General features: G+C 49.9%; 5 protein-coding genes and 9 non-coding genes across 14 annotated transcripts; all 14 read right to left on the bottom strand.

The window, feature by feature from the left end:
- Positions 1-1,541: 1,541 nt before the first annotated feature.
- On the bottom strand, positions 1,542-6,106 carry LOC149327294 (uncharacterized). The gene has a single exon (XM_089564041.1). It carries the CDS (start codon positions 6,104-6,106, stop codon positions 5,189-5,191), a length of 918 nt encoding a protein of 305 aa, XP_089420167.1. The 3' UTR covers positions 1,542-5,188.
- On the bottom strand, positions 6,066-10,737 carry LOC149327295 (uncharacterized). Its single transcript, XM_089564040.1, has 2 exons — positions 9,728-10,737; positions 6,066-6,201 (listed from the first exon to the last, which is right to left on the bottom strand). Exon 1 carries the CDS (start codon positions 10,699-10,701, stop codon positions 9,748-9,750), a length of 954 nt encoding a protein of 317 aa, XP_089420166.1. The 5' UTR covers positions 10,702-10,737; the 3' UTR covers positions 6,066-6,201; positions 9,728-9,747.
- A 389-nt stretch (positions 10,738-11,126) lies between these two features.
- Positions 11,127-11,199, bottom strand: TRNAF-GAA (transfer RNA phenylalanine (anticodon GAA)). Its single transcript has one exon. It is a non-coding gene; the product is annotated as a tRNA-Phe (tRNA).
- Positions 11,200-11,269: 70 nt separating this feature from the next.
- TRNAF-GAA (transfer RNA phenylalanine (anticodon GAA)) lies at positions 11,270-11,342 on the bottom strand. The gene has a single exon. It is a non-coding gene; the product is annotated as a tRNA-Phe (tRNA).
- A 70-nt stretch (positions 11,343-11,412) lies between these two features.
- On the bottom strand, positions 11,413-11,485 carry TRNAF-GAA (transfer RNA phenylalanine (anticodon GAA)). The gene has a single exon. It is a non-coding gene; the product is annotated as a tRNA-Phe (tRNA).
- A 3,516-nt stretch (positions 11,486-15,001) lies between these two features.
- Positions 15,002-16,042, bottom strand: LOC149327299 (uncharacterized). Its single transcript, XM_089564840.1, has one exon. It carries the CDS (start codon positions 16,040-16,042, stop codon positions 15,002-15,004), a length of 1,041 nt encoding a protein of 346 aa, XP_089420966.1.
- Positions 16,043-16,172: 130 nt separating this feature from the next.
- Positions 16,173-16,256, bottom strand: TRNAF-GAA (transfer RNA phenylalanine (anticodon GAA)). Its single transcript has one exon. It is a non-coding gene; the product is annotated as a tRNA-Phe (tRNA).
- A 3,605-nt stretch (positions 16,257-19,861) lies between these two features.
- On the bottom strand, positions 19,862-21,125 carry LOC149327301 (uncharacterized). Its single transcript, XM_089564841.1, has one exon. The coding sequence runs from the start codon at positions 21,098-21,100 to the stop codon at positions 19,862-19,864; it is 1,239 nt and encodes a 412-aa protein (XP_089420967.1). The 5' UTR covers positions 21,101-21,125.
- Positions 21,126-21,229: 104 nt separating this feature from the next.
- Positions 21,230-21,302, bottom strand: TRNAF-GAA (transfer RNA phenylalanine (anticodon GAA)). The gene has a single exon. It is a non-coding gene; the product is annotated as a tRNA-Phe (tRNA).
- Positions 21,303-21,373: 71 nt separating this feature from the next.
- TRNAF-GAA (transfer RNA phenylalanine (anticodon GAA)) lies at positions 21,374-21,446 on the bottom strand. Its single transcript has one exon. It is a non-coding gene; the product is annotated as a tRNA-Phe (tRNA).
- Positions 21,447-21,517: 71 nt separating this feature from the next.
- Positions 21,518-21,590, bottom strand: TRNAF-GAA (transfer RNA phenylalanine (anticodon GAA)). The gene has a single exon. It is a non-coding gene; the product is annotated as a tRNA-Phe (tRNA).
- Positions 21,591-25,712: 4,122 nt separating this feature from the next.
- On the bottom strand, positions 25,713-26,897 carry LOC149327305 (uncharacterized). The gene has a single exon (XM_089564842.1). It carries the CDS (start codon positions 26,895-26,897, stop codon positions 25,713-25,715), a length of 1,185 nt encoding a protein of 394 aa, XP_089420968.1.
- Positions 26,898-27,017: 120 nt separating this feature from the next.
- TRNAF-GAA (transfer RNA phenylalanine (anticodon GAA)) lies at positions 27,018-27,090 on the bottom strand. The gene has a single exon. It is a non-coding gene; the product is annotated as a tRNA-Phe (tRNA).
- A 71-nt stretch (positions 27,091-27,161) lies between these two features.
- Positions 27,162-27,234, bottom strand: TRNAF-GAA (transfer RNA phenylalanine (anticodon GAA)). The gene has a single exon. It is a non-coding gene; the product is annotated as a tRNA-Phe (tRNA).
- Positions 27,235-27,954: the final 720 nt, after the last annotated feature.

The raw sequence follows: 27,954 nt of genomic DNA on the forward strand, positions 1-27,954 counted from the left end.
GCCATGGCTACACGGTAGAATGGTGCCCATTACAATAGCCCAAGGGTCTGTGGTCATGATACTGTGGCGATAAGCGCGTCGAAGGCCAGGAAAAAAAAATAAAACTCTAACCAACAAAAAAGGACAGTCCAAGTAAACTTGGCACCTCTTTCCAAGCCCGAACACGACAAACGAACCGCTCAGGATGAGGGCCATGGCGTTTACGGAAACCCCTCCCAACCCACCTTAGCTAGACAAACTAAATTTACGGGGGCGGTTTACCCGCCTGCCGCGAATCGACCGGAATGTTCGGTCGCGGCTTCAAGGTAGACCTCCGCATACCTGGGGCTTTGGTGGGTGGCTCGTCTCCGCCCCCGCCGTCCTCCTTCGTCCCAACGCTAAGGGTCTTGTCGTGTGGTCGTTTCCCCGCCAGCAGGATGGCTGAAGCGCTAAGGATGTCCATAACCTCGGGTGCTGAGGTGCTGGGAGCCGCTTCATAATCAACTGAGGTTTTCAGCTCGGCGCTCGGAGCTTTCGAAGAATCCTGCGAAGGCGGTTGTTGCTGCTCTGCGGTAACCGCTTCGGTTCCGGGTTGCTCCTGCTGCGGCAGTGGAATCACCGTATTTTCGGCTACCTCCGTTCTTCCACTTGCCACCGATGCTGCATCCTCCATGTCCGCCTCGTCCATGAGCAGGTTTGAGGCGTCGTCGGTGGTTGTCAGTCCTGTTACGCTGGCATACGTCCGCTCGCACTGGCTGCTCTCATGACCAAAGCGTCGGCACGCACTGCACTTAGGGATGCGACAGTCGCGACGAATGTGGCCCGTGCCACGGCACCGAAGGCAGAGCGGAGCCCTGCCTGGCACGACCACGAGGCCCAACTCTCCGGCGACGCTCACCTGGTGCGGCAGGTCGTCCAGCTTTACGCCCGGCTTCAACTTCAAGGTGACCCGTCTGGTAGTTGAGCCCTTATCTGCTAGGCCATGCACCCGCCACCGCTCTCGGCCGACGTCTGTGACCTTCCCGTACGGCTCGAAGGCAAACCGTACGTCGTCGTCGGGCACGCTGTGCAGCAACCAATGCACTTTCATGCGAACGTCCTGGTTGGCAGGATCAATTACGATACAGCGGCACTTTTTCACCAGCAGCTCACCCATGCCGACAATCTTTTTCACCGCATCTTCGTCCTTGAAAGTCACCGCCCACACATGGCTCATGCGGTAGGCTCCGAGGGCAATCACTTCCGGCAGGAGCGATAACTCGGCGAGCGCATCGCGAAAATCTTCTGCCCGATACGGGCGGGCCCTAACATCACAGTGTAGAAAAACGGTGTTCAAAACAAAACGCCCTGTTGGCAAACTAGGCAAAACAACTTGGTAATCATTGTCTAAAGCAATATTCCTGTTACCACGGCCCTGCTGGGCCGCTGAAGCCGCTCCTATGGAGCCCATGACACACACGTCCGTCACGCTCGGTGGCCGGAAATGGAATCCGCCAAGCCATTCGGGTAGCTCCGATTGGGCTCGGGAACATTCCCGCACACGCACAACACTTTTTTTTTCTTTATTCCCTCCTTAGACAACAGTTCAAACAATACAGACACGAATAAAACACGCCAGTACAGGCACACCTGGCGTGGTTAAAATTTTTTAAGGTTCACCAAATCCTCCAGAACAGCCATCCATTGCGGCGGCTCCGCTAGTGCGCGATACACCTCTGCAACGTATGTGACACTCTCAATAAAATTTTCACGGGCAGAGCGAACAACGATGTCCGCATGTCGAACCGCCATCCTTGTCTTCCACAAACTGTGGAGGCCCAGGAGCATGAACATGTCATACGGTGTGTCATCACCAGTCCCTGCAGTTAACAACCTGATTCCTGAAGGGGTAATTGGTAGTTCTTTTTTAAGTGTGCATTGTAAAATGCCCCAGAGAAAGATCGGGTCCCAGCATTCAATGAAAACGTGTTCAATGGTTTCCGGTTTTTTGCACAAAAGACAGTTTACTGTCCAGGGCACAAAAATTCCTTTGTCCTCGAGCCATGTTTTTACTGGAAGAGTATTAGTGTGCAGCTTGAAAAAGAAAGTTTTAATAGAACCTCTGATTGGCATCGTTTTCACTCTTTTCAGAACATCATCTCCTGGACCTCCGCAGTACACCGTTCTGTACAGTGGGACTGGCATCATGACGTCAATTAAATCTTTGTACAGTTTCTTTCTGTTAAGCAAAGACAAGTACTGCAAAGAAAACCGAGCTGTTAGTACGCGATATGAGACAACAATTTCGTGCAGATAACCAGTTACACCACGATTCACAGCATCACCAGTGGTAACAATGAATTCAGGTAAAGTTCTATCCAGTCGAACATGTAACATTGTGCGCAAAAAACCATCACTTTGGTCCCGTTTGGTTTGTCTAACAAACAAGTTTGATAAGCCAAGTCCTCCACTGCGAACGGATCGAAAAAGATTTGACCGACTAACCCTCTCCCAACTCGAGCCCCAAATGAATACCACAAAAACCCTGTGCATTTTTTGCACGTTCGCACGTGACATGAAGAGAACTTGTAATACATACCAAATCTGCGACAAGAAATACATTGCACACTGTAGCCCGCGCAAACATCGAGAAACCGCGACCTTGCCATGATGCAGTCTTTTCTTTCAAAGTCTCCATTTCTCCCTTCCAATATTCGTTATTTCCTTTGTAATACTGTAGTGGGACACCCAGGTATTTAGCTGGTGTCGCCGTCCAAGTCATATTTGCAAAATAGCCCGGAGTCATGTCCAAGTTGCCGTGCCAGAAGCCAACGCTCTTTTCCCAATTAATCTGGGAGCCCGTCTGTTTACAAAATTTGTCGGCTACTTGAACCACCTCAAGGACACTACTTCTGTCCTCGCAAAATACAGCGATGTCATCCGCGTAAGCTAACACTTTAACTTCGGTTGACTGCAGTTTGAAGCCATGAATGCTTGCATGGCGCAACAGAGCAACACAAAAGGGTTCAAGGTACAAGGTAAACAACAGTGGGGAGAGTGGGCAGCCTTGCCTCACTGATGATTGAACAGGAACAAGTTCGCTGAGTGTCCAGTTTATTACAATACGCGTTGAACAGTCGCTGTAAGCCATCCTGACACCCTCAGTAATCACGCTGCCGATATTGGTATGTTTTAGTACCTCAAACATTATTTCATGCGATCAAAAGCCTTCGCCAGGTCGAGCTGCAGCATAGCAACTCGGCCTGTGAACGCGTCACAGCACTCTAAAACACTTCTCGCAATATGAGTATTAGTTATGATCGTGCGGCCCTTGATTCCGCATGTTTGGTGAGGCCCCACAAGACTTTTAATTACTGATTGTGCTCTCTTCACCAAAACTTTCATTAAAATTCTATAATCGGTGTTTGTTAATGTAATTGGCCTGTATGACTCAACCGACAACACCTTCTCTGGGTCTTCTGTTTTTGCTATTAGTACCATGTGACTTGTCCTAAAAGAAGGGGGCAGTCTATTTTCCTCGTACGCTTCTGCGTACACACGCTGTAAAATCACTGACAGTTCGGGTGTAAAAGCCTTGTAAAAGGCTGCACTTAAGCCATCGGGCCCGGGTGACTTGCCTACAGGTAATTCCCTTATCGCCGTCACAATTTAGTCCGTGCTTATAGCACCTTCTAGGCTCTCTTTATTTCATCTTCTAACTTCGGCATGTCAGCAAGAGACTCTTCTTCAAATCCACTTTGCACTTGTTTTGCGCCGCCAAAAAGATACCTATAGTGCTCGACGAATGCCCTTGCAATTACCGCGCTATCAGAACTGATTTCATTTTGATAAGATAGCTGTTTGATTTCCTTCTTCGTAGCGTATCGTTTTTCATCGCCCAGCGCCCGTCTATTTGAGCTTTCCCCCAGCCATAATCACTGCTGCTTTGTATTTTTCCACATCAAGAACTTCCAATTCGCTTTTAACTTTGCTTACTTCAGTAGTGTACGCGCCGGGTTGCTCTCCTTCCATCCTTACTAGCCATTCAAGCTGCCGTTTGAGCTCTTTTTCCTTTAACGTTTCGTTGTAGCGTCGGATAGTGCCCCTTTCAATCGCCATCATTTTTACTTGGATTTTTAGTTCCTCCCACGCGACCGCGTATTGCGCGGGCTCCCTTGTCAACACATCGTCAATCTTTTCTTTTACGCTATTAACGAAAGTGTCATCTTCGAGCACTTTAGCATTAAGCTTCCACAATTGCCAATTAAACTTTGATTGCTTTCTTTTCGTCCCTAGCGTAAAGGACACCATACAGTGGTCACTAAAGGATATAGGTGTAACGGAATAAGAATTACAAAGAGGTACCAGATCCAGTGACAGATACGCTCGGTCTAGTCTCGCATGACTTTTCCCCTGAAAATGTGTGTATTGTCGTTTTCCCGCGTTTGATAAAACCATGCCAACATCTTCAAGGTCATGTTCATTGATTATCGTGTTCAATAGTTCAGCGCTTTTGTCTCTAACGTGGGGGTTGTTTTCACGATCGTCCACACAACAGACACAGTTGAAATCACCCAGAAAAATAACAGCACTATTACATTTGATGTAGGGTTCAAGGTTTTCGAAAAACATAATTCGGTCTTGCATATCATTTGGTGCATACACACATATCAGTCGCCATTGCGAACCGGCAAAAAGAAAATTTAAAACAATCAGACGCCCATTTTCACTGACAGTTAGCGACTCCTCAAAAATGCCAGCGCATTTACGTGTTAAGACGGCACAACCACCAGATGTACCTACAGCATGGCAAATAGAAACATTATAATGTGCTGTAAACGCTGCAACCATACGATCTGTCTGCTCCTGGCTCTCAACTTTCGTTTCTTGCACAGCCACAATGTCAAGCTCAATGTCTAGGCAGATGCGGCTGAGCTGGTATTGTCGCCGCCTTGCTGAAAGACCTCGAACATTAATGGTGGCAATCATTAGTGTTTTCTCCATTTTAGCTATCATTTAAGAGCAGGAACAGACAGATCGGGCAGTGGAGAGAGACATGTGACGCGTAGCAATAGCCAGAAATGCTCTTTGCGCGCAGCATACAGTACAACATGCCCAACGCTGTCTCCTCTCTCGTACCTTGGTAACGTCGCGCGAGCACACCGCTGCTTGATCGTCCATTGCTTGGCGTTGTGCTCCTAGGAGCCCTCTCAGGCACAGGTCCCGGCATCTACGGGGGCGGTTGTGCCGCCGGTCTTCTGTCCGGCGGGATCTTAGGCTTCGGGCGTAGTGAAGCCCGGCGTCCCCCCACCGTTTTAGGTGGTGGTTCATCGTTGCTGGGAGAAAGGAGCTCGCCGTCGTTTAACATTTCCTTGCTCGATCTTTTACCAGTTGCTCCGCTTGCCTTGACGCCGTCCATATCGACCACGCCCTCCTCGACCTCGGGTGTTTCTTCCGGCTCACCTACGCTTTTGGCTTCTTGGTCACTGGAACCTCCTTTGAAGTGCTCGACGTCCTCCTGCTTTTTCTCCGCATTGGCGCTCTCAGGAGGCAGTTCAGATGCAGCCTTCGGCACGCTGTCGTTGCCACCTGAAGCTTCTTCGGCGTCAGCCTCGTCGATGAGCAGTTCGGAAACATCCTCTTTCCCTCTCAGTCCAGTGACACTAGCGTACGTCCTGACACATTCGGACTCGTCATGCCCGCAGCGCCGACAAAGCGCACAACGCGGTACACGACATTCTCGCCGTACGTGGCCTGTGTTGCGGCACCGAAGGCAAAGCGGAGCCCTCCCCGGGATAACAACTAGTGCCTGCTCCCCACCAATGCGCACCTGATGGGGCAAATCTTCGACCGACAGGCCCGTTTTGAGCCTAAGAGTCACCAGTCGCGTCGACGACCCTTTGGCCTGTACGCCTTGAACTCGCCACCGTTCCCTTGCAACTTCAGTGACCTTTCCATATGATGAAAAGGCATGGCGTATGTCTTCATCAGGCACGTTATGCAGCATCCAGTGTAGCTTCAGGTGAATGTCTTGATTGGTGGGGTCGATGACCACACAGCGCCGCTCTTTCACTTTTATGTCGCCCACGCTGAGTATCTTCTTCACACCGTCGCCGCTTTTGAATGTCACTGCCCACACATGGCTCATCTGATACGCCCCCAGGGCGACTACTTCGGACAGCAGCGATAAGCCAGCCAGCGCATCTCGGAAATGTTCCACACGATATGGTCGATACCGCACATCTGCATGCAAAAAAATGGTATTTAAAACAACACGACCTGTTGGTAGCTGAGGAAGAAGCACTTGATATTCCTTGTCGTCGTTGGCAACACCCCTAGTACCGCGGCCCGGCTGGGCCGCTAAAACCGCTCCTGAGGAGCCTGACATTCCGTGACCGTCCTGCTCGAAAGCCGGAAATGGAATGCCACACGCACAACACTTTCAATGAAATTTTCTCTTACAGGTCGAATGTTTACATCGGCATTTCGCACTGACATTCTGGTTTTCAATATGCTGTGGAGGCCCAGTAGCATGATGAGATCATAAGGAACATCTCGGTCATCGTCTACCGCTAAGAACCGGATTCCGTACGGCGTGATTGGCAGGTCTTTCTTTATTGTTCTTTGTAGAATGTCCCAATGGAATACTGGATCCCAACATTCTATAAACACATGCTCGACTGTCTCAGGCTTTTTGAAGAGCAAACAATTAACCGTCCATGGCACAAAAATGCCCTTTTGTTCTAGCCAGGTTTTAACTGGCAGAGTGTTAGTATGGAGTTTGAAGAAAAAACTTTTCACGTTAGGATTTACTGGCATACGTTTCACCCTTTTCAGAACATCTTGCCCACTCGTTCCAATCCCGAAAAATCGTCTCAATGGGCTCGCATAATTAGGTAAGCAATGTCAACACTTCTGCCCGTTTTATGACGTCAGCCGGTGACGCTAAAAAACAATATGGCCGCTTGTCACGACCGACCAATAGGAACGGGGCAAATGAGACACTTTTTGAGACACTTTCCGATTGAGACGATTTCGAGCGACTCGTAATCGCGCCCCAAAGCCTGCTGATAAAGAACAAGTTGCAAACAGTGGCTCTGGCGAAAATCGACAAGGCCGTTCCTTTCCACTTATCCGCTTTCTCATGTATCTCTTTGACCTGTCCTGTCCAATACTGTTCGCTGTCACGATAAGCATCGAGCGGAACGGCAAGTATTTATCTGGCGTCGTCGTCCAAGGCACACTGGCGAACCGTTCAGGAGTAGACGCCCACCTTCCATGCCAAAGCCCGAGGCATTTCGACCAGTTAACCCCGCTTCCAGTAGCTTGGCTGAAATCGCGTACACATTGAACAGCCTCGCTTATGCTTCCCTCGTACACGGCAAACACTGCAATGTCATCAGCGTGCGCTAAGAGCTTAACTTCGGCTGCCTGCAAACTGAATCCGTTTATACACCTGTTTTTCAGTATCTTCAAACAAAGGGTCTCCACATAAATACAAAATAAAAGAGGGCTGAAGGGACAGCCCTGGCGCGCCGAACGCTGCACGCTAATGGGGGCCCCCAAACTCTTGTTAACGATCAATCTCGTCGTGCAGTTCCGGTATGCCAGGGCCACCCCCTCACAGATAACAGAACCTACCTTAACGTGGCCCAATACTGCAAACAAAAGTTCGTGGGCGACGCAGTCAAATGCCTTTTCTAAATCGATCTGGAGAATTGCCACCTGGCCATTGGTGTCATCACAGGTTTCTAAGACACTGCGCGCAACGTGAATATTTGTAACAATGGACCGCCCTTTAATCCCGCAGGTCTGATGCGGGCCAACTAAGTGATGAATCACGGTCTGCAACCTTCGCGCTAAAAACTTCATAAAAATCTTGTACTCGACGTTAGTGAGTGCTATGGGTCGGTATGCTGTTACCAGTCGTAATCTGTCTATGTCGTCCGTTTTCGGAATCAGCACAGTATGAGACGAGCCATACGACGGAGGCAGAGCTTTTAGTTTAAAGGCTTCATTAAAGATGACCTTCAAGACCGGGGAAATTACATGTTTAAATTCTTTGTAGAATGCCGCGCTGAACCCGTCCGGTCCAGGCGACTTACCTGGGTTTAAACTGTCTATTGCTTGCTCAATTTCCTCTTGAATTATCTCCTGCTCTAATCTTTCTTTAGTTTCGTCGTCCAGACGCGTCATCTCGGCTAGAAACGCCGCCTTAAATGTGACAGCATCTACCGGATGCAATGCGAAAAGCGCCTGGTAATGCTCGAAAAAAGCTGCTTGGATATGATCGATGTCCGTTTTTGAAACACCCCCGCATTCTATTTCGTTAATGTGATTTCTTTCGGCACGGGCTTTTTCTAAACCAAGCGCTCGTTGTTGGCGCTTCCCCTGCAGCCGTGTCTTCTGTCCTAGCCCTCACCAACGCTCCCCGATAACGTTCTTCTTCGATTAGCTCTAGCTTTTGTTTGGTTTTGCTTATGTCCTCCATCCATTTACCAGGCGCTCGGCATTCCTGTTTTAGCATCTTCTGAAGCAGTGTCTTTAACTCCATTTCCTGTTGTTTTGCTTGATGACGTATACAAGTGGCTCTTTCTATTGCTTTTAATTTTAAAGTTTCTTTAGTGAGCTCCCACTGCTGCCATATCCTCATGTTCATGTTCATGTTCTTCATGTTGTTCTTCGATTAGCTCTAGCTTTTGTTTGGTTTTGCTTATGTCCTCCATCCATTTACCAGGCGCTCGGCATTCCTGTTTTAGCATCTTCTGAAGCAGTGTCTTTAACTCCATTTCCTGTTGTTTTGCTTGATGACGTATACAAGTGGCTCTTTCTATTGCTTTTAATTTTAAAGTTTCTTTAGTGAGCTCCCACTGCTGCCATATCCTCATGTTGCTACTTGGTTCTATTTTTGCTATTTCTTCCCTTACAGCTCGGTTATAAAATTCGTCCTGAAGTAGCTTGTCATTTAATTTCCACATTTCCCATGAAAAACCATTCCCTTTCTTAATGAATCCTATGCAGCATTGAACCAAACAGTGGTCAGAAAATGAAACCGGCAAACTACATAACTATTGCATTTAGGTACAATTTCCGCGGATGCATAAATGCGGTCTAGCCGTGCGTGACTTGTGCCCTCGAATAGTCTGTACCCTACAGCACGCGTTCCTTCAAGACACTCTGCTACATCCTCGAGGTTGCAGTTCACAATCATTCGTAACAACACTTCGGTGCTTTTATCTCGGAAACCTCGGACGCTTGTCTTGTCGCGCGCACTAAGCACACAGTTGTAATCGCCCATAACAATCAGCTGTCTGTCCGTGCGAGGCCGTTCTTAGACGCTTTCAAAAAACGCGGCTCGGTCATCAACCACATTAGGTGCGTACAGGCAAACAATGCGCCAGTCTATGTTACAGAGCGAAAAATCGATGGACTCGTATCGACCCGAGAAGCACGAATGATGACCGTGTACCTCTATTCCCGGCAACTTCTTAACAAACAGAACATAGCCAGCCGATGTGCCTACACCATGGCTAACGACGGCAATATACCTAGACGTGAAACGTCGCACCATGCTCCCGGTCTCTTCCTCACCATCGACTTTAGTCTCCTGCACTGCCAGTATATCAATATCTTGCTCCGTTATAACTCGATACAGCTGGCTTTGTTTTCTTTTACCTGCCAGGCCTCTGACATTTAGGGTGGCGACTTTAAACGGAGTTGCAGAAGCCATTTTAACTTAGGAAGAAGAGACCGAAAGCACGGTGTTTACCTCCCGCGCCTAGCATGTCGCTAGACGATGCCGTCGCCGCCGGTGTCATCCGGCGCGAGCACGTGCTCCTGGTCAGGAGGCGCCTTGTCGCCGCGACGCTTCTCAGCCGGAACTTTTGGGCGCGGTCTCAGACTGGCGCGTCGTGCTTGGGGCATCTTTGCCGGCGGTTCCTCGACGCTGGGCTCTGCTGCCTTCTCCCCGTCGGCCTTGGTCTCGGCGTGCGGACGCTTCGCAGGTGTAGTCACGCCGACATTCATGCGGGAGTCGGCCTTGTCGTCGTGGCTCTCGCTGGCCGCCTTCCGTTCCGCGTCCACGTGCACGGGCGGGCTCGCTCCATCTTTGGGCGTCTCCACAGGCGTCGAAGATGAGTCAGTAGCTGGAGACCCGCTCTCCTGTGCGACAGCCGTTTCGGTGTTGCTACTCGCAACAGCTGGCTGAACCGCCACCCCCTCCGTCTTGGCCGCGTCGACGGCCCCGCTTGCTGCTTCCTCCGCTTCGACGACGGCCATCAGTTTTGCGGAGTCGCTCGCTGCCACGCGCCCGGTAGCCGACGGGTATGTGCGAACACAGTCAGCCTCGGAGTGGCCATAGCGTCGGCACTTCGAGCACCTGGGCACCTTGCAATCACGGCGCACGTGCCCCGTGCCGCCGCAGCGCAGGCACTGCATCGGCCGCCCGGGAACAACCACGAGAGCCAACTCGCCCGCAACTCGAACCTGGTGGGGCAGGTCGTCCACCCTCATGCCTGGCTTCATCTTTAGGAGCACGGTCCTCGTGGTGGACCCTTTCTCCTTCATGCCGGCAACGCGCCAACACTCCCGGGTGACCTGGGTCACGTTGCCGAACGCCGCGAATGCCGTACGGATGTCCTCGTCGGCGACGCCGTAAAGCATCCAGTGGAGGCGCAGCTTTACCTGGTGGTCTTCTGGGTCAAAAACGATGCAGCGGGCTCCCTTCACTTCCAGCTCCTTCATGGCGGATAGTTTCTTTGCGGCGTCAGAGCTGCTGAAGGTCACTGCCCACACGTGGTTTATCTGATACGCCCCCAAGGCCACGACGTCGGGGAGCGCACCAACGTTGGCGAGGGCGTCTCTGAAGTCTTCGACCCTGTAGGGTCTCACACGCACGTCCCCGTGCAGAAAAACCGTGTTTAAAACAACACGTCCGGTGGGCAGGGTAGGCAGAACGATCTCGTAATCCTTATCTGCGTCGCTGGCAAACCTGTTTCTGCGACCGGCAACGGCCGCTATCGCCGCTCCGTGGGAGCCCATGATTCTGCGACCGTCCGCTATCGCGTCTGGAAGTAGAATGAACTGAGCTATTTCGGCACGTAGTCACCCCCATTGGCGGCTTTGTGGGTACTCTGCTCAGTGTTGGAGCGAAAAGGAAAAAGAAGCATTGCCGAAACCCGGGATCGAACCAGGGACCTTTAGACCTTCAGTCTAACGCTCTCCCAACTGAGCTATTTCGGCACGTAGTCACCCTATTGGCGGCTGTGTGGGTACTCTGCTCAGTGTTGGAGCGAAAAGGAAAAAGAAGCATTGCCGAAACCCGGGATCGAACCAGGGACCTTTAGACCTTCAGTCTAACGCTCTCCCAACTGAGCTATTTCGGCACGTAGTCACCCTATTGGCGGCTGTGTGGGTACTCTGCTCAGTGTTGGAGCGAAAAGGAAAAAGAAGCATTGCCGAAACCCGGGATCGAACCAGGGACCTTTAGATCTTCAGTCTAACGCTCTCCCAACTGAGCTATTTCGGCACGTAGTCACCGCATTGGCGGCTGTGTGGGTACTCTGCTCAGTGTTGGAGCGAAAAGGAAAAAGAAGCATTGCCGAAACCCGGGATCGAACCATGGACCCTTAGATCTTCAGTCTAACGCTCTCCCAACGGAGCTATTTCGTTAATTTTTTCTTCTTTATTGCCTGTTTTGACAACGATAACAAACAAACACACAAACAAACCGCTAAAACACGTGAACCGGCTTACGGTCAACGTGGTTGTTTAAAACTTCTTGAGGGCTGCAAGTTCATCCAGCACGCCAAGCCATTCGCGTAGCTCCGATTGGGCTCGGTAACATTCCCGCACACGCACAACACTTTCAATGAAATTTTCTCTTACAGGTCGAATGTTTACATCGGCATTTCGCACTGACATCCCGGTTTTCCATATGCTGTGGAGGCCCAGTAGCATGATGAGATCATAAGGAACATCTCGGTCATCGTCTACCGCTAAGAACCGGATTCCGTACGGCGTGATTGGCAGGTCTTTCTTTATTGTTCTTTGTAGAATGTCCCAATGGAATACCGGATCCCAACATTCTATAAACACATGCTCGACTGTCTCAGGCTTTTCGCAGAGCAAACAATTAACCGTCCATGGCACAAAAATGCCCTTTTGTTCTAGCCAGGTTTTAACTGGCAGAGTTAGTATGGAGTTTGACGAAAAAACTTCTCACGTTAGGATTTACTGGCATACGTTTCACCCTTTTCAGAACATCTTGCCCTGGGCCTCCGCAACCAAGCTGTCGATACACTGGTGCAGGCAGCATGACATCCAACAAATCTTTATACAGTTTCTTTCTCGACACACAACTTAAATAATCTAAAGAAAAGCGCACTTTCAGCATGTTAAAAGCCGTGACAACTTCGCGCTAAAATCCTCTTACGGCTGTCGTTCTTTTATTAGAACAGGACACCAAAAACTCAGGCAAAGCATTGCGCAGGCGCACTTGCACAAAAGTACACAAAAATGGATCATTCTGGTCTCGCAGAAAAATAAAACGCGACACAATCTGTCTCCTAAACAAATGCACAAGCCCCTCTCCCTTTTTCGAACCGAAAGAAACAGATTTGTCCGACTCGTACGTTCCCATGTGCTTCCCCACAAGAAAACAGCAAAGATTCGATGTATTTTTTGTACGGTTACGCGCGACATGAACAATACCTGCAAGACATACCACACTTTTGCAATCAAGAAAAAGTTGCAAACAGTTGCTCGTGTGAACACAGATAGGTTCCGGCCGTTCCATGCTTGCGTTTTCCTTCTGAGATTCTCTATTTCCCTATTCCAGTATTCCTCAGTGTCATTGTATTGGTCAAGTGGTACACCCAAGTACTTCATGGCACACTCGATCAAAAGCTTTTGCTAGGTCGAGCTGCATCATCGCAACTCGTCCATCAAAAGTACAGCAACACTCCAAAACACTTCTCGCCACATGTATATTGGTCGTAATACTTCGTCCTTGTATTCCACAAGTTTGGTGTGGTCCCACTAGGTCTTTAATGACGCTCTGGGTCCTTCTCGCCAAAGCTGTCATCAGGATTTTGTAATCTACGTTGGTGAGGCTTATCGGCCGATAAGACCCCACCAAAAGCAGCCTTGCTGAATCCTCATACTTCGGAATCAATACAACGTGGGCAGCTTTGAAAGATGGAGGCAATCGTTTTGTTTCATAGGCTTCTTCGATTACTCTATGCAGGACCTGACTTAGTTCATCTTTAAAGGCTTTATAGAAAGCTGCACCCAGGCCGTCGGGCCCAGGGGACTTCCCGGCATTTAACTGGTCAATTGCTTTCTCTATTTCTGTCATACTGATTGGAGCTTCAAGTCTTTCCTTCTCACTCTCATCTAATTTGGGCATTAATCGCAAATAGTCACGTTCAAAGCCGTCCTTCTTCACTTGCTCCTGTCTTAGCAAAGCTTGATATTGCTCAAAAAAGGCGCGTTTTATCTTCTCTGGATCAGTGGTTTCTTCATTTCTGTACATTATTTTTTGTATTTCTTTTTTTCGAGTCATAGCTCTTTTCATCGCTCAGTGACCGCTTAGTGGGCGCCTCACCCATCCACAATCGCTCAGTGCGTGCCCGCACAACGGCCCCTCGGTACTTATCTTCATTGGCCTGCTCTAGCTTTCTTTTAACTTCCTTTATCTGGCTCATGCATAAACCAGGCTGCGCAGACTATGTTCAGCAATAGTTTCAACTGGCTGTGCAATTCCTTTTCTTTCTGTTTTTTTTCGCGTCTTAGTATGCTTGCTCTCTAAATAGCTTTCATTTTTACGTCATTTTTGAAACCTTCCCACCTTTCCAACCAGCTTTCGGCTGCAGACGCATGCAATGACTTCAGTAAATTATTTACCTCGCAAACGAAGCTGTTGTCGTTCATAAGTTTGGCATTAAATTTCCATAAATCCCAATTAAATCTCACCTCCTTTAATTTTGATCCTAAGGTGAAGGAAACCATGCAGTGGTCAGAGAAGGATACTGGAATGACTTCGTAGTTTTCGCAGAGCGGCGCCAGATGCACCGATATGCATATGCGATCGAGCCTGTCATGGCTTTCACCCTGGTAATGAGTAAACTGTGCCTGACTGCCGGGTGATAACATGCAGCCAACATCAATTAAGTCGTACTCCTCTACGAGCTCATCGAGAACCTGCACACTTTGTTCCTTTAGAGTACGGACTTTAGCTCAGTCCTCTGGCCTGCAAACGCAATTGAAGTCTCCCATATATATAACATGTCGCTCTGTTTTCAAATAATACTCGAGGTTTTCAAAAAAAATTCTGCGGTCGGTTTCTTTGTTAGGCGCCTAAAGACACACAACACGCCACAATAAATCACAGAATGAAAAATCCAGGATAACAAAACGGCCACTTTCGCAAACAATGACTTGTTCCTCCAAAATCCCAATACTGTTAAGTACAAAGAACGCGCATCACGCCGATGTTCCAACCGCATGAGCTATACAAACATTGAAATGAGTTCTAAAGGGCTGCACCATGCGGTGCGTGTGGTCCTCGCTGCTGACCTTCGTTTCTTGCACAGCAACGATGTCCAGCTCGTTTTCGACAAGTAGCCTACTAACCTGGCACTGCCTTCGCCTACTTGCCAAGCCCCGAGCATTCAATGTTGCTACACGAAGGGATTTTTTAAAGTTCGCTGCCATATTTACACTAGGACACAAGGACCGCACGGAGCTTACCTCGACAGTCTGAGGTACGCCGCTGGTGTTGAAAACCGCGCCACTCGACTTTTCCGCCCCCGCAGCAAGATAGTAGTCCTCGTCGTTGTTTTGGCCCTTGACACAGCTCCATAATGCACGCTAATTGTAGTTTCGTGGGCAGGAACAAGACTGGCCCCCGCTGCTACGAGGGCTCCGTGCCGCCCCCTCTGCGGTCGGGCAGAATGTTCGGCTTGGGCTTGAAACTCGGACGCCGAGAAGCAGACGACTTGGGAGGCGGTTCCACGTCGGCGCTGTCGCCCGCGACGACTGTTTACTTGTGCACTATTTTTCCTGGCAGTGCACTTGTGGTGTCCATGGTTTGCTCACCATCCCACCAGCCCTCCGTCGACACTACTTCCAACTCCTTGCCGGAGTCTTCTTTCGCAGTCCCCGCCCCCGAGGGGGCGGTGTTGCCTTGATCTTGTTGGTCGCCTTTGCTGACGGCGCCTTGAGTGTCCTCGGTGGCTTCAGCCTTGTCGCCCGTTGGAGACTGCACGGGCACATTCCCAGCCCCTCTGGAAGCCTCTTCAGCGTCTTCGTCATCCATAACGAGCTCGGTCACATCGTTCTTTTTCGGCTGACCGGTGATGGTTGCGTAGGTTTTAACGCAGTCCGTATCGTTGTGACCAACGCGCCGGCATCGGGAACAGCGCGGGACTTTGCAATCACGCCGTATGTGGCCCTTACTGTTGCAGCGAAAACACAAGGGTGCCCGGTTCGGTACCACAACCAAGGCCAGCTCACCGCCCACACGCACCTGATGGGGCAGGTCTTCCACACTGACACCGGCCTTCAACTTCAGGGCGACGAGGCGCGTCGTCGACGACCTGTCGGTAATGCCGTAGATACGCCACTTCTCCCTGGTCACTTCAGTTACCTTGCCATAATTTGCCAGCGCAGCCCGCACATCATCGTCGCTGACTCCATGAAGGAGCCAGTGAAGCTTGAGCCTGACGTCTTGGTTGTTCGGGTTTATAACCAGACACCGCCGCTCCTTCACCAGCATGTCGCCTTTAGCGAGCATGCTCTTCACCGCTTCCGCTGTCTTGAAAGTTACCGCCCATACATGGTTCATTTGGTACGCCCCCAGGGCGATAACATCTGGGAGTGCTCCCAGATTAGCAAGGGCGTCTCTGAAACCTTCGACGCGGAAAGGCCGCGCTCTCACATCACCGTGCAAAAAAATTGTGTTCAAAACAATCTGACCTGATGGCAGTTGCGGCAGTATCCCTTGATAATCCTGGTCAGCAGTGTCGAAAATCCTGTTAACGCGGCCCGACTGGGCCGCTGAACCCGCTCCGACGGAGCCCATCGAGACACGTCCGTTCGCTTCTGCGTCCGGAAGTAGAATCCCAACTGAGCTATTTCGGCACGTAGTCACCCCAATTGGCGGCTGTGTGGATACTCTGCTCAGTGTTGGAGCCAAAAGGAAAAAGAAGCATTGCCGAAACCCGGGATCGAACCAGAGACCTTTAGATCTTCAGTCTAACGCTCTCCCAACTGAGCTATTTTTTTTTATTGCCTGCTCAGACACATACATCACAAGAAAACAAGAGAAGTATACACACACTTAATGGTACGTGGCGTCGGTATGGGCTAAAATCGTCAACCAAACCTTGGCTGACGTAAGGCGCTAAAAGCGTTTCATATGTACAAGCGGCTCAATTCTCGGTACCCATTCAGGCACTTGTTTCAAAGTTTTGTAGGTTTCCAAGAATCTGCCTACAGACTCGCGAAAGTACTCCTGCGCCGGCCTTGCATCGATGTCAGCATGTCGGGCCGCCATGCAGGCCTTCCAAATACAGTGCAATCCCATGAGCATTACTGCGTCAAACGGTACACCTTCTTCATTTTCCACTGCTAGGAAACGAATCCCACGGGGGTCAAGGGGCAGATCTTTTTTGAGTGTTCTTTGAAGAATGTCCCAAAAGAACACTCCTCCCCAGCAGTCCAAAAAAACATGCTCGATAGTTTCTGGCTTTCTACATATAAAGCAATGATCACCCCATGGAACATACAATCCTTTCTCTGCCATCCAAGTTTTTACCTCCAACGTTCCGGTGTGCAGCCTGAAGAAAAAGGACTTGGCTCCCGGAGCTACATACATTCGCTTCACACGCTTTAAAACATCGCTGCCTGGATGGGTGCTGTACATAGTTCGATACAGTGGCACAGGAAAAACCAGGTTTGTAAGGTTCTTGTATACCTGTATGCGTTTTACTTTTGCAAGATATTGGTAGGAAAAACGTGCGCTGAGAAAGTTACAGGAAACCGCAACCTCCTTCAGGAATCCAAAAACACCTCCTGGTATACACTCGGTAGATACCACAAAATCCGGTAAAAGTCTGCTCAATCTGATCTGTACTACAGTACGCAAAAACGGGTCCTTCACATCTCGAAGGAAACAAAAACGGTTGACCACTTGCCTCAGGAATAAATGCGACAAGCCCAGGCCTCCTTGACTAACTCTCCGGAAGAGGTTGGTATGGCTTGTCCTCTCCCATACCGACCCCCACACAAAGATGGCCAATACACGGTGCAACTTTTGTACATTGGCGCGTGAGCAGTGCAAAACACTCAGCACATACCACAGTTTGGTAACAAAAAAGACATTGCACACAGTGCTGCGCGCAAACATAGACAAGTCCCCTCCTTTAACCTTCTCCGTTCTTTCACGCACTTCTGCAACTTGGCTCCGCCAGTAGGGCTCACTGTCGCGGTAAAACTCTAAAGGAGCACCTAGGTACCTCACTGGTGTATCAGCCCATTGCATGTTGGCGAAAGTGCCTGGTTTCGTCGCCCAAGAACCGTGCCAGAATCCAAGGCACTTGCCCCAGTTAACAGCGCTGCCGCTGGCATCACAGAAACGCTTAACAATTTCCACCGTTTTCAAGATGTTCTCATTGTCAACGCAGAAAACCGCCACATCATCCGCGTATGCCAACAGTTTCACTTCGGTTAGCTGTAATTTAAAGCCTTTTACGTAGCTGGTGTCTATTATACTAAGGCAGAAGGGTTCGATATATAACGCAAAAAGTAATGGTGAGACGGGGCAACCCTGTCGCACGGATCGTTGCACCTCGATCGGTGCTCCTACCGATTTGTTGATTACTAGGCGCGTTGTGCATCCCCTGTAAGCCATTGCGACACCCTCTGTGATAACTGCTCCCACGTTGACGTGTTGCAAAAGTGTAAACAAGATTTCATGTGGTACACGATCGAACGCTTTCTCCAAATCGAGCTGGAGCATTGCGACGTTCATGTTTAGTGCATCGCAGCACTCTAGCACGCATCTCGCCGTGTGAATGTTAGTGAATATTGACCGATCCCTTATACCGCAAGTCTGGTGTGGTCCAACAATCTCTTTTATAACCGTTTGAAGTCTTTTAGCCAGTACTTTCATATAGATCTTGTAGTCGACGTTCGTTAAGCTGATTGGACGATAGGACTTTACATGCCTTAAAGCGATTCGATCCTCTGTTTTGGGGATGAGAACTGTATGCGTGGCCAGGAAAGAAGGCGGTAGGCGCTTCCGCTCATATGCGTCTTCTAAAAGGTGGGCTATTATAGGGGCTAATTCATTCTTGAAAGTCTTGTAGAATTCGGCGCCTAATCCATCTGGTCCTGGTGACCTCCCTCGTTTTAAGTCATCGATAGCTAACTCTATTTCAGCGACAGTAATCGGGCGCTCTAACACCTCTTTTGAGTTGTCATTAATCCTAGGCATTAAAGCCAGGAATTCTGTCCTGAAGATTTCTAAGTCTACCGCTCTAAGCGCAAATAGACCTTTGTAAAACAGGGTGAAAGCGTTTTCGATGTCGTTCTGTTCGTTCAAAATAATGCCGTCTTGTTCAACTTCGGAAATCACATTCTTGCGGGCCCATTTTCTTTCCCTTGCCAGTGCTCTTTTAGTTGGTGCCTCACCGGTTATCTCTTTATCGGCTCTAGCTCGTACAAGCGAACCGCGGTATCGGTCGATATCAAACTGTTCGAGCTTATGTTTGAGCGAACAGATGTCAGCCTTGAACGTGCCTGGAGCTGAGTTTTCTTGATTTATTAGCATTTGCAGGCTCTTTCGTAAGTTCGTCTCATACTTATCATTCTCGTACTTTATAGCGCTAGCTCGTTCCAACGCTTTCATTTTAGTTTTTTGCTTGAAAGTCTCCCATTCTTCGCAAACCACTGTGGCTGTATCATCCTTAATTTCTTCAAGCATACTTGACACTTGTTCCTTGAAGCCGTCGTCATCTAAAATCTTCGCGTTAAACTTCCATAACTCCCATGTGAATTTATTTTTATTTTCTTTCTTGTTCTTAATATCAAACCAGACAAGACAGTGGTCGCTGAATGACACAGACTGCACATGGTACTCTCGGCAAAGCGCTGTCAATTCGGCCGAAACATACATTCTATCAAGCCGGGCGTGACTGGCTCCTTGGAAATGCGTAAAGCGAACGCAGTGGTCGTCTTCCAAGCATTCCGCTACGTCTTCGAGCCCAAATTCATCGATTAAGCTTCGAAGTTCTGCCGTGCTGGCGTCTCTGTACGGTGTATCGTTCGCTTTATCTCGCGCCGCTAAAACACAATTAAAGTCTCCCATCAGTACTAGTTTCCGATCGACATCGCAATAATTTTTGAGTCCCTCAAACATCTGTCGTCTTTCCTCGAGTACATTAGGAGCATACAAGCATATCACCCGCCACAGCACTGAACCAAAACTAAAATCGCAAAAAACCATACGTCCTGCAACGTCCGACCGTACGGCCTGCACCTCAAGCCCCAAATATTGGCGCACAAAAAGAACACAGCCTGCGGATCTCCCCACCGCATGGCTCACACACGCGTAGTAATGTGACATGAAAGGCAGCACCATACTCTCGGTCTCAACATCTCCTTCAATTTTCGTCTCTTGTACGGCAATAATATCTAAATCTTTTTCCGTTGACAACCTATATAACTGCCGTTGCCTCCTCCTCGCACATAGCCCTCGGACATTGATTGTGGCGAATCGCAAAGCTCTATCTGGGAGCGCCATTGTAGTATGGAAGGAGACCAAGAGGATGGTGCTTACCGTTGACAAGAAGCATCCTCAGAGCCAGAACAAGCGCTCGTCCAGTCACAAAACTTACAACTACGAGGCCGCCGGCGGCGGCGAATGCGTCGGCGGCGTCGGCGGCGGCGTCGTCGCCCTCGTCGTCGTCCTCCGGTCTGGAGGGATGTTCGGCCGAGGTCGCAACGTCGACCGACGCACGGGAGCTGCTTTTGACGGTGGCTCTCCGTTGACAGGCGGGCCAGAAGATGTGTCATCTTCCTCGACGACTTCGTGCGAGCGTTTAGTCGCCGCGGCGGCGGTGCCCTCGTTTGATGTGTCCATGTTCTGCTCCCCCTCGCTGGCGCTTCCCACCGATGTCGCGTTTATCTTCTCGTCCTGAACCAACCTCGCCGTCGATGGGTCTTCTGTTCTCGCAAGTGTGCCATTTTCTTCGAGGTTCGGGGTGCCTTGGCGTACTGATTCGCCCGAGGCTTGCTCAGCCGGCTCATTTCCAGCCGTAGCTTTGTCTTCTGACTCCGCCTTGGCTGCTGCTTCAGCATCAGCTTCATCCATTAGGAGCTCCGAGTTATCGTCACTCCTCGCGGGCCCTGCGACGCTGGCGTAGGTACGCACGCACTCGGTCTCGTCGTGGCCAAAGCGACGACATAGCACACAGCGCGGTACCTTGCAGTCACGACGTATGTGGCCTGTGCTCTGGCATCGCAAGCAGAGGGGTGCCCTGCCCGGCACCACGACAAGGGCCAGCTCACCAGCGATCCTAAGCTGATGCGGTATATCTTCCGGCTTCATACCGGCCTTGAGCTTCAAAGTCACGGTCCGGGTCGTCGAGCTCTTGTCAGACACACCATTCACCCTCCAACGCTCCTTGACCACATCTGTCGCTTTCCCGTACACTAGCAAAGCCGCCCGCACGTCGTCGTCGGGGACGGTGGGCAGCAGCCAGTGCAGTTTCAACCGTAGGTCCTGGTGAGACGGGTCGATGAGAACGCAGCGATGGTTCTTCACTTGCACTTCGTTGTTGGCGAGCAGTCTTTGCACACCTGCGTCACACTTGAAGGTAACTGCCCACACGTGATTCATTTGATACGCCCCCAAGGCCGTAACCTCGGGGAGCAGATTCAAATTCACCAGCGTATCCCTGAAGTCTTCTACCCGGTAGGGCCGTGCTCTCACGTCCGCATGCATAAAAACGGTATTCAAAACCAAACGCCCTGAAGGCAGACTAGGCAAAACAACACGATACTCATCATCCGATGCAGAAGAAAACCTGTTACCGCGGCCGGACACGGCCGCTGATACCGCTCCAACGGAGCCCATTTCACACGCGTCCGTTCGCTATCGCGGCCGGAAGTGGAATCCACTGAGCTATTTCGGTACGGCCGCACATCCATTTGTGGCTGTGTGGGTACTCTGCTCAGTGTTGGAGCCAAAAGGAAAAAGATGGATTGCCGAAACCCGGGATCGAACCAGGGACCTTTAGATCTTCAGTCTAACGCTCTCCCAACTGAGCTATTTCGGCACGGCCGCACCTCCATTTGTGGCTGTGTGGGTACTCTGCTCAGTGTTGGAGCCAAAAGGAAAACGAAGCTTTGCCGAAACCCGGGATCGAACCAGGGACCTTTAGATCTTCAGTCTAACGCTCTCCCAACTGAGCTATTTCGGCACGGCCGCACCTCAATTTGTGGCTGTGTGCGTACTCTGCTCAGTGTTGAAGCCAAAAGGAAAAAGATGCATTGCCGAAACCCGGGATCGAACCAGGGACCTTTAGATATTCAGTCTACCGCTCTCCCAACTGAGCTACTTCGGCACGGCCGCACCTCCATTTGTGGCTGTGTGGGTACTCTGCTCAGTGTTGGAGCCAAAAGGAAAAAGAAGCGTTGCCGAAATCCGGGATCGAACCAGAGACCTTTAGATCTTCAGTCTAACGCTCTCCCAACTGTGCTATTTTTTTTTTATTTCCGAAAACGACACAACACAAAGGCTCATTTAAAATACCGCTTCTGCTGCACTTCAGCTGAAGCTAGTGAGGTTAAAATTTCTTCAGCTTGACCAAGTCATCCAGAAGTGTTACGCAATGAGGTGGGTCAGGTTGTTCCCGGAAACATTCCCGTAGGCAAACAGCACTTTCAATGAAGTTTTCACGTACACTGAGGATATTGATATCCGCGTGCCTTAGTTGCATTCTCGTTTTCCACAAACTGTGGAGGCCAAGGAGCATGAATAAGTCATAAGGTACATCTGCGTGATCCACTGGTAAAAACCGGATGCCATAAGGGTCCAGTGGGAGTTCTTTTTTAATAGTTCTCTGTAGGACGTCCCAATGAAATACTGCGTCCCAGCAACCTAAAAACACGTGTTCGATAGCTTCTGGCTTCTTACATAACAAGCAGTCGGTTGTCCAAGGGACAAAGAGGCCTTTTTCGGTTTGGTTTGGTTTATGGGGTTTAACGTCCCGAAGCGACTAAGGCTATGAGAGACGCCGTAGTGAAGGGCTCCGGAAATTTCGACCACCTGGGGTTCTTTAACGTGCACTGACATCGCACAGTACACGGGCCTCTAGAATTTCTCCTCCAAAGAAATTCTAGCCGCCGCGGCCGGGATCGAACCCGCGTCTTTTGGGTCAGCAGCCGAGCACCATAGCCACTGAGCCACCGCGGCGGCAAAGAGTCCTTTTTCATGAAGCCAAGTTTTTACGGGCAGTGTATTACTGTGCAACTTGAAAAAGAACGTTTTCACTGCCGGCCTAACTGGCATCTTCTTCACGCGTTTTAAAATATCCTGCCCTGGGCCTCCACGGTAAAGCGCACGGTACAAAGGTATCGGCATCATGGTGTCAACCAGGTCTCTGTACAGCTTTTTCTTCAATACATTGTACAAATAGTCCGGGGAAAATCGAACTTCTAACAACTTGTAAGACAGCACGACCTCACGCAAATATCCCGTCACAGCGCCACACATGCTTTCGCCGGACGACACTACGATTCTGGGGAGCAGTCTTTGCAGCCGTGCTTGCATCACAGTTCGCAAAAAGATGTCATTTTGGTCGCGCAGGAAAATAAAGCGTGATACAACTTGTCGCAAAAACAAATGAACCAGTCCAACGCCTCCTTTTTTGACTGGAAGAAACAGGTTTGTTCGCCTGGTTTTCTCCCAGGTGGACGACCAAAGAAAAACAGCAAACACGCGGTGAATTTTTTGAATAGCGGCTCTCGATGCACACAGCACATTCATCACATACCATATCTTCGAGATCAGAAACACATTGCAGACATAGGCGCGCGAAAAGATTGACAGCTGCCTTCCTTGCCACGCGTCCGCTTTCTCTCTCGCCCTTGACGTCTCTTCACTCCAGTGCGAGCTGTGATCGCGATAACAGTTCAGGGGCACACCAAGGTAGCGCGTTGGCAAGCGAGACCACTGCAGTCGTGAAAAAGAATTCGGTGTAACATCCCAATCACCGTGCCAAAATCCAGAGCTTTTCTCCCAGTTGACCTCACATCCAGTCTGACCACAGAACTTTTCAACAACTCTCTGAACTTCAAGAATGCTGTCTCTGTTCGCGCAAAAAGCTGCTATGTCGTCCGCGTATGCAAGGAGTTTGACATGCGCGGATTGCAGCTTGAAACCCGTGACATAATCACTGTTGAGAATGGTCAGGCACAACGGCTCAAGGTACATTGCAAAAAGCAGCGGAGAGAGCGGGCACCCTTGCCTCACCGACGAGCGGACAATGAGGCTGTCAGTAAGTTCGCCATTAACTATGATACGCGTCGTACAGTTTGCGTAGGCCATTTTCACCCCATCTACGATTACACTACCAAGGTTTGAATGCTCTAGGATGCTGAAAAGAATGTCGTGCGAAACGCGATCGAACGCTTTTTCCAAGTCTAGCTGTATCATAGCTACCTGACTTCCAAACGCATCAACATATTCCAGTACTGTTCTTGCCACATGTATATTTGTGGCTATGCTGCGTCCTCTGATGCCACAGGTCTGGTGCGGCCCAACTAACTTGTCGATTACGCTCTGCAGCCTTTTTGATAGAACCTTCATGTATACCTTGTAATCGACGTTGGTAAGACTGATAGGTCTATAGGAACCCACCAACACTCGTTTTTCTATGTCATCAGACTTGGGAATAAGTACAATGTGTGAAGTAGTGAACGACGTCGGGACCTTTTTTCAATCATAGGCTTCAGTTATGACATTCAATAAAAACTGAGCAGCTTAGTTTTTAAAGTATTTATAGAAGGCAGCATTCAGCCCATCTGGCCCAGGAGATTTCCCAGATGGAAGGTCATCTATTGCCGTCTCAATCTCTTCCAAAGTAATAGGCAGCTCAAGACGCTCCTTAACATCGTCCTCTAGAGTTGGCATCAGTCGTAAAAAATTCTCTTCAAATCCTTCAGTGCGCTCGCGCTCATTACTAAGAAGGTCAGAAAAGTGCTCCGTAATAGCACGCTGAATATCTCTAGAGTCGTTTATAATGTTCCCCTCGTGTCTTATTTGCCTGATTTCCTTCTGGCAAGCGTAGCGCTTTTCATCTGATAGCGCTCGCTTCGTAGGTGCTTCGCCTGCCCACAATCTGTCGTTCCTTGAGCGTACGACCGCCGCTCGGTACCTGTCAGTATCGATTCTTTCGATCTGACATTTGGCGTATTTTATTTGTTTAGTGAAGAAACCTGGCTTACTACTTTCCATGCTCAAGAGGCACTCGAGCTGTCCGTTAAGTTTTTTCTCTTTCCTTCCGTTGATACTGAATTACGCTACTCCTTTCTATTGCTTTAATCTTCACTCTTTCTTTGAAACTTTCCTATTCGACTGACACGCTGTCTACAGGCGCAGCTAGCGCACTGTCAAAGTCTTTTGTAATTTCCTGGACAAATTCTTCGTCATCTAAAAGATTTTTGTTCAGCTTGCACAGATGCCATTTAAAGCGTGATTTTCTTTCTTTCATTCCAAAAGTCGCACTCACATGGCAGTGATCACTGAACGACACTGGTTTCACGGCGTATCCAGTGCAGAGCGGCACGATATCAACCGATACATACAACCTATCCAATCTTGCATGACTATCGCGCTGAAAATGCGTGTATTCAGGCAGGGTTCCGGCTGAAAACTTATCTCCAATGTCTTCCAAAGAATAGTCGTGCACGAAGGCATTCAATAGTTCGGCACTTTTGTCCTTCACTGGTCTACACTTTACGCGGTCAGAAGCAGCACACACACAGTTGAAGTCTCCCATTAGGATCAAAACTTTGTCACAACTCAAGTAAGGCTCAATGGAAGAAAAAAACACCTGACGATCACTTTCAACATTGGGGGCATAAACGCAAACTGCGCGCCAAAATAAATTTGAAAGCGAAAAATCGACAACCAAGAGACGACCACTTTCACATGCAAGTACAGACTCTACACTTATACCTAGTGTATTACGAATAAAAAGAAGGCATCCACCTGATGCACCGACAGAGTGACACACACACACATCGAAGTTTGCGCGGAAAGATGACACCATGCGGTCGGTCTGGTCTTGAGAGTCTATCTTTCACTCTTGCACAGCTGTTAAGTCTCGGTCATTATCAAGCATCAAGCGATTAAGTTCACATTGCCGCCTTCGTGCTCCCAGCCCTCTGACATTCAAAGTTGCGACACGCAATGGGGCTTCTAGTTTAATAGCCATGCGATTAATCAAAATAATGCAATCTGCTCCATATGGCGCCTACCTCCTCAGTCGTGCGTGTGGCTCTCCTTGTTCCGCTGCGTTTGCACGCATGTGCGGCCTCCCAACGATGCGTCTGGAGGCACTATAAGCCCATTCCCCGCAGCAGCTTCCATAATCCGCTCACACAAACGCAGAGTTCCAGGTGAGAGCACACTACGTCGGACGACGCACAACCAACACTCCCGCCAACGAAACACAACAAAACTACGGAGGCGGTTTTTCCGCCTGCCGTGTCGCAGCCTCAACGTTCGGGCGCGGCTTGAAGGACGGACGTCGGGTCCCCGTTGTTTTTGATGGTGGCTCGTCGCTGCCAGCTCCGGCCTGCGGCTTGTCGCCGACGCTTTCCTCGTGGGACCGTTTCGCAGCGGTTAAGACAGCCACATCATCGCTGACTTCCATGGTGTCGGCGTTGCACGACTCCACGCTGCCTGGTGCTTGGAGAGTTTGTGGTGGCGTGTCCACCGTTCTATCACCTCCGCCTTCCTGGGGCTCCTGCTCTACTTGCGGAGTAGCCGCTGCGGTGACGGACGCCGTCTTCTTTACGAGAGGCGTCAACGTAGGCCCATCTTTTCTCGCTGTTTGCCCCGTTGTTTTCGCAGCCTCTTCCGCGTCCGCCTCATCCATCAGGTGCTCCGAAGCATCTTCACTGCTTCCAAAACCGGCGATGCCCGCGTAAGAACGGGTACACTGACTGTCTTCGTGGCCAAAACGTCGGCAGGTTCCGCACCGCGGGACCTTACACTCCCGACGAATGTGCCCCGTACTTCGGCAACGAAGACACAACGGAGGCCTTCCTGGAACCACGACGAGGGCCAACTCACCACCGACATTCAGTTGATGCGGCAAGTCGTCAAGTTTGACGCCAGCTTTCAACTTCAGCGTGACAATCCTAGTGGTAGAGCCCATCTCTGACACGCCGTGCACGCGCCAGCGCTCCCGGGTAACTTCGGACACCTTTCCATACGGCACAAGCGCGACCCGCACGTCCTCGTCCGGCACGCAATGCAGCAGCCAGTGAAGCTTGAGGCGCACATCTTGGTTTCCCGGGTCAATCACCAGGCACCGGCGTTTCTTCACAAGCAGCTCACCGACGCCTGCAATCTTCTTCGCTGCGTCCGCATCCTTCAATGTGATGGCCCAAACGTGGCTCATGCGATACGCACCCAAGGCGATAACGTCTGGGAGCAGTGAATGCTGAGCCAACGCGTCACGGAAATCTTCCACCCGGTACGGGCGGGCACTAATATCCGCGTGCAAAAAAACTGTATTTAAAACAAAACGCCCTGTTGGGAGACTTGGCAGTACAACCTGATAGTCGTTTTCCTGTTCCATAGCCCTGTTACCGCGGCCAGACATGGCCGCTGAAGCCGCTCCTGCGGAGCCCTGCATCCTGCGTCCGTTCACTGGCGTGGCCGGAAACAGAATCAGCTATTTCGGCACGGCCGTACCTCCATTTGTGGCTGTGTGGGTACTCTGCTCAGTGCTGGAGCCAAAAGGAAAAAGATGGATTGCCGAAACCCGGGATCGAACCAGGGACCTTTAGATCTTCAGTCTAACGCTCTCCCAACTGAGCTATTTCGGCACGGCCGCACCTCCATTTGTGGCTGTGTGGGTACTCTGCTCAGTGTTGGAGCCAAAAGGAAAAAGAAGCATTGCCGAAACCCGGGATCGAACCAGGGACCTTTAGATCTTCAGTCTAACGCTCTCCCAACTGAGCTATTTCGGCTTTTTTTTTCTTTATTGCCGATTTTGACGTACAAATCAAGAGGTTACAAGAAATAAAACATGGCGGCCACATTCCGGCCGAAACGACTTTAAAATTTTTTGAGCGACATTAATCCATCTAGTACAGTTGTCCATTGTGGTGGATCAGGCAGTGCGTTGTACACATTTCTTTTTTTTCATTATTGCCGTTGTACACATTTCTTAAGCGCACAACGCTCTCAATGAAATGTTCGCGAACCGGGCGAACAACCAAATCCGCGTGTTCGAACTGCATTCGTGTTTTCCACACCGCGTGGAGGCCCAGGACCATAATGAGGTCATAAGGTATTTCCTCTGAGGTATTCACAGGCAAGAAACGTATGCCGTACGGATCCAGGGGTAACTGTTTTTTATAGTTCTTTGGAGTACATCCCAATGAAAGATCGGGTCCCAGCGGTCTAGAAATAGGTGTTCTATTGTTTCGGGTTTCTTGCATAAAAAGCAGTCAGTGTTCCAGGGAATGAAGAGTCCTTTATCGTGAAGCCAGGTCTTAACTGGGAGGGTGTTTGTATGTAACTTGAAAAAGAACGATTTGGCGGAGGGTAGTATGGGCATTTTCTTCACTCTTTTTAGGACGTCCTGTCCTGGGCCACCGCGATGTGGAGAACGGTACAAATGTACAGGGAGCATGACATCTACAAGGTCTCTGTAGAGTTTTTTCTTTGTAACGGTTGACAGGTAC

Source organism: Amblyomma mixtum, chromosome 10 (genome assembly GCF_055824585.1).
Source record: "Amblyomma mixtum isolate Tamu chromosome 10, ASM5582458v1, whole genome shotgun sequence".
Classification (NCBI taxonomy): domain Eukaryota; kingdom Metazoa; phylum Arthropoda; class Arachnida; order Ixodida; family Ixodidae; genus Amblyomma; species Amblyomma mixtum.

Excerpts from the sequence above, each read along its gene's own strand:
- LOC149327294 (XM_089564041.1), bottom strand. The coding sequence starts at position 6,106 with ATGAGCCATGTGTGGGCAGTGACATTCAAAAGCGGCGACGGTGTGAAG.
- LOC149327295 (XM_089564040.1), bottom strand. The coding sequence starts at position 10,701 with ATGAAGGAGCTGGAAGTGAAGGGAGCCCGCTGCATCGTTTTTGACCCA.
- LOC149327299 (XM_089564840.1), bottom strand. The coding sequence starts at position 16,042 with ATGGGCTCCGTCGGAGCGGGTTCAGCGGCCCAGTCGGGCCGCGTTAAC.
- LOC149327301 (XM_089564841.1), bottom strand. The coding sequence starts at position 21,100 with ATGGGCTCCGTTGGAGCGGTATCAGCGGCCGTGTCCGGCCGCGGTAAC.
- LOC149327305 (XM_089564842.1), bottom strand. The coding sequence starts at position 26,897 with ATGCAGGGCTCCGCAGGAGCGGCTTCAGCGGCCATGTCTGGCCGCGGT.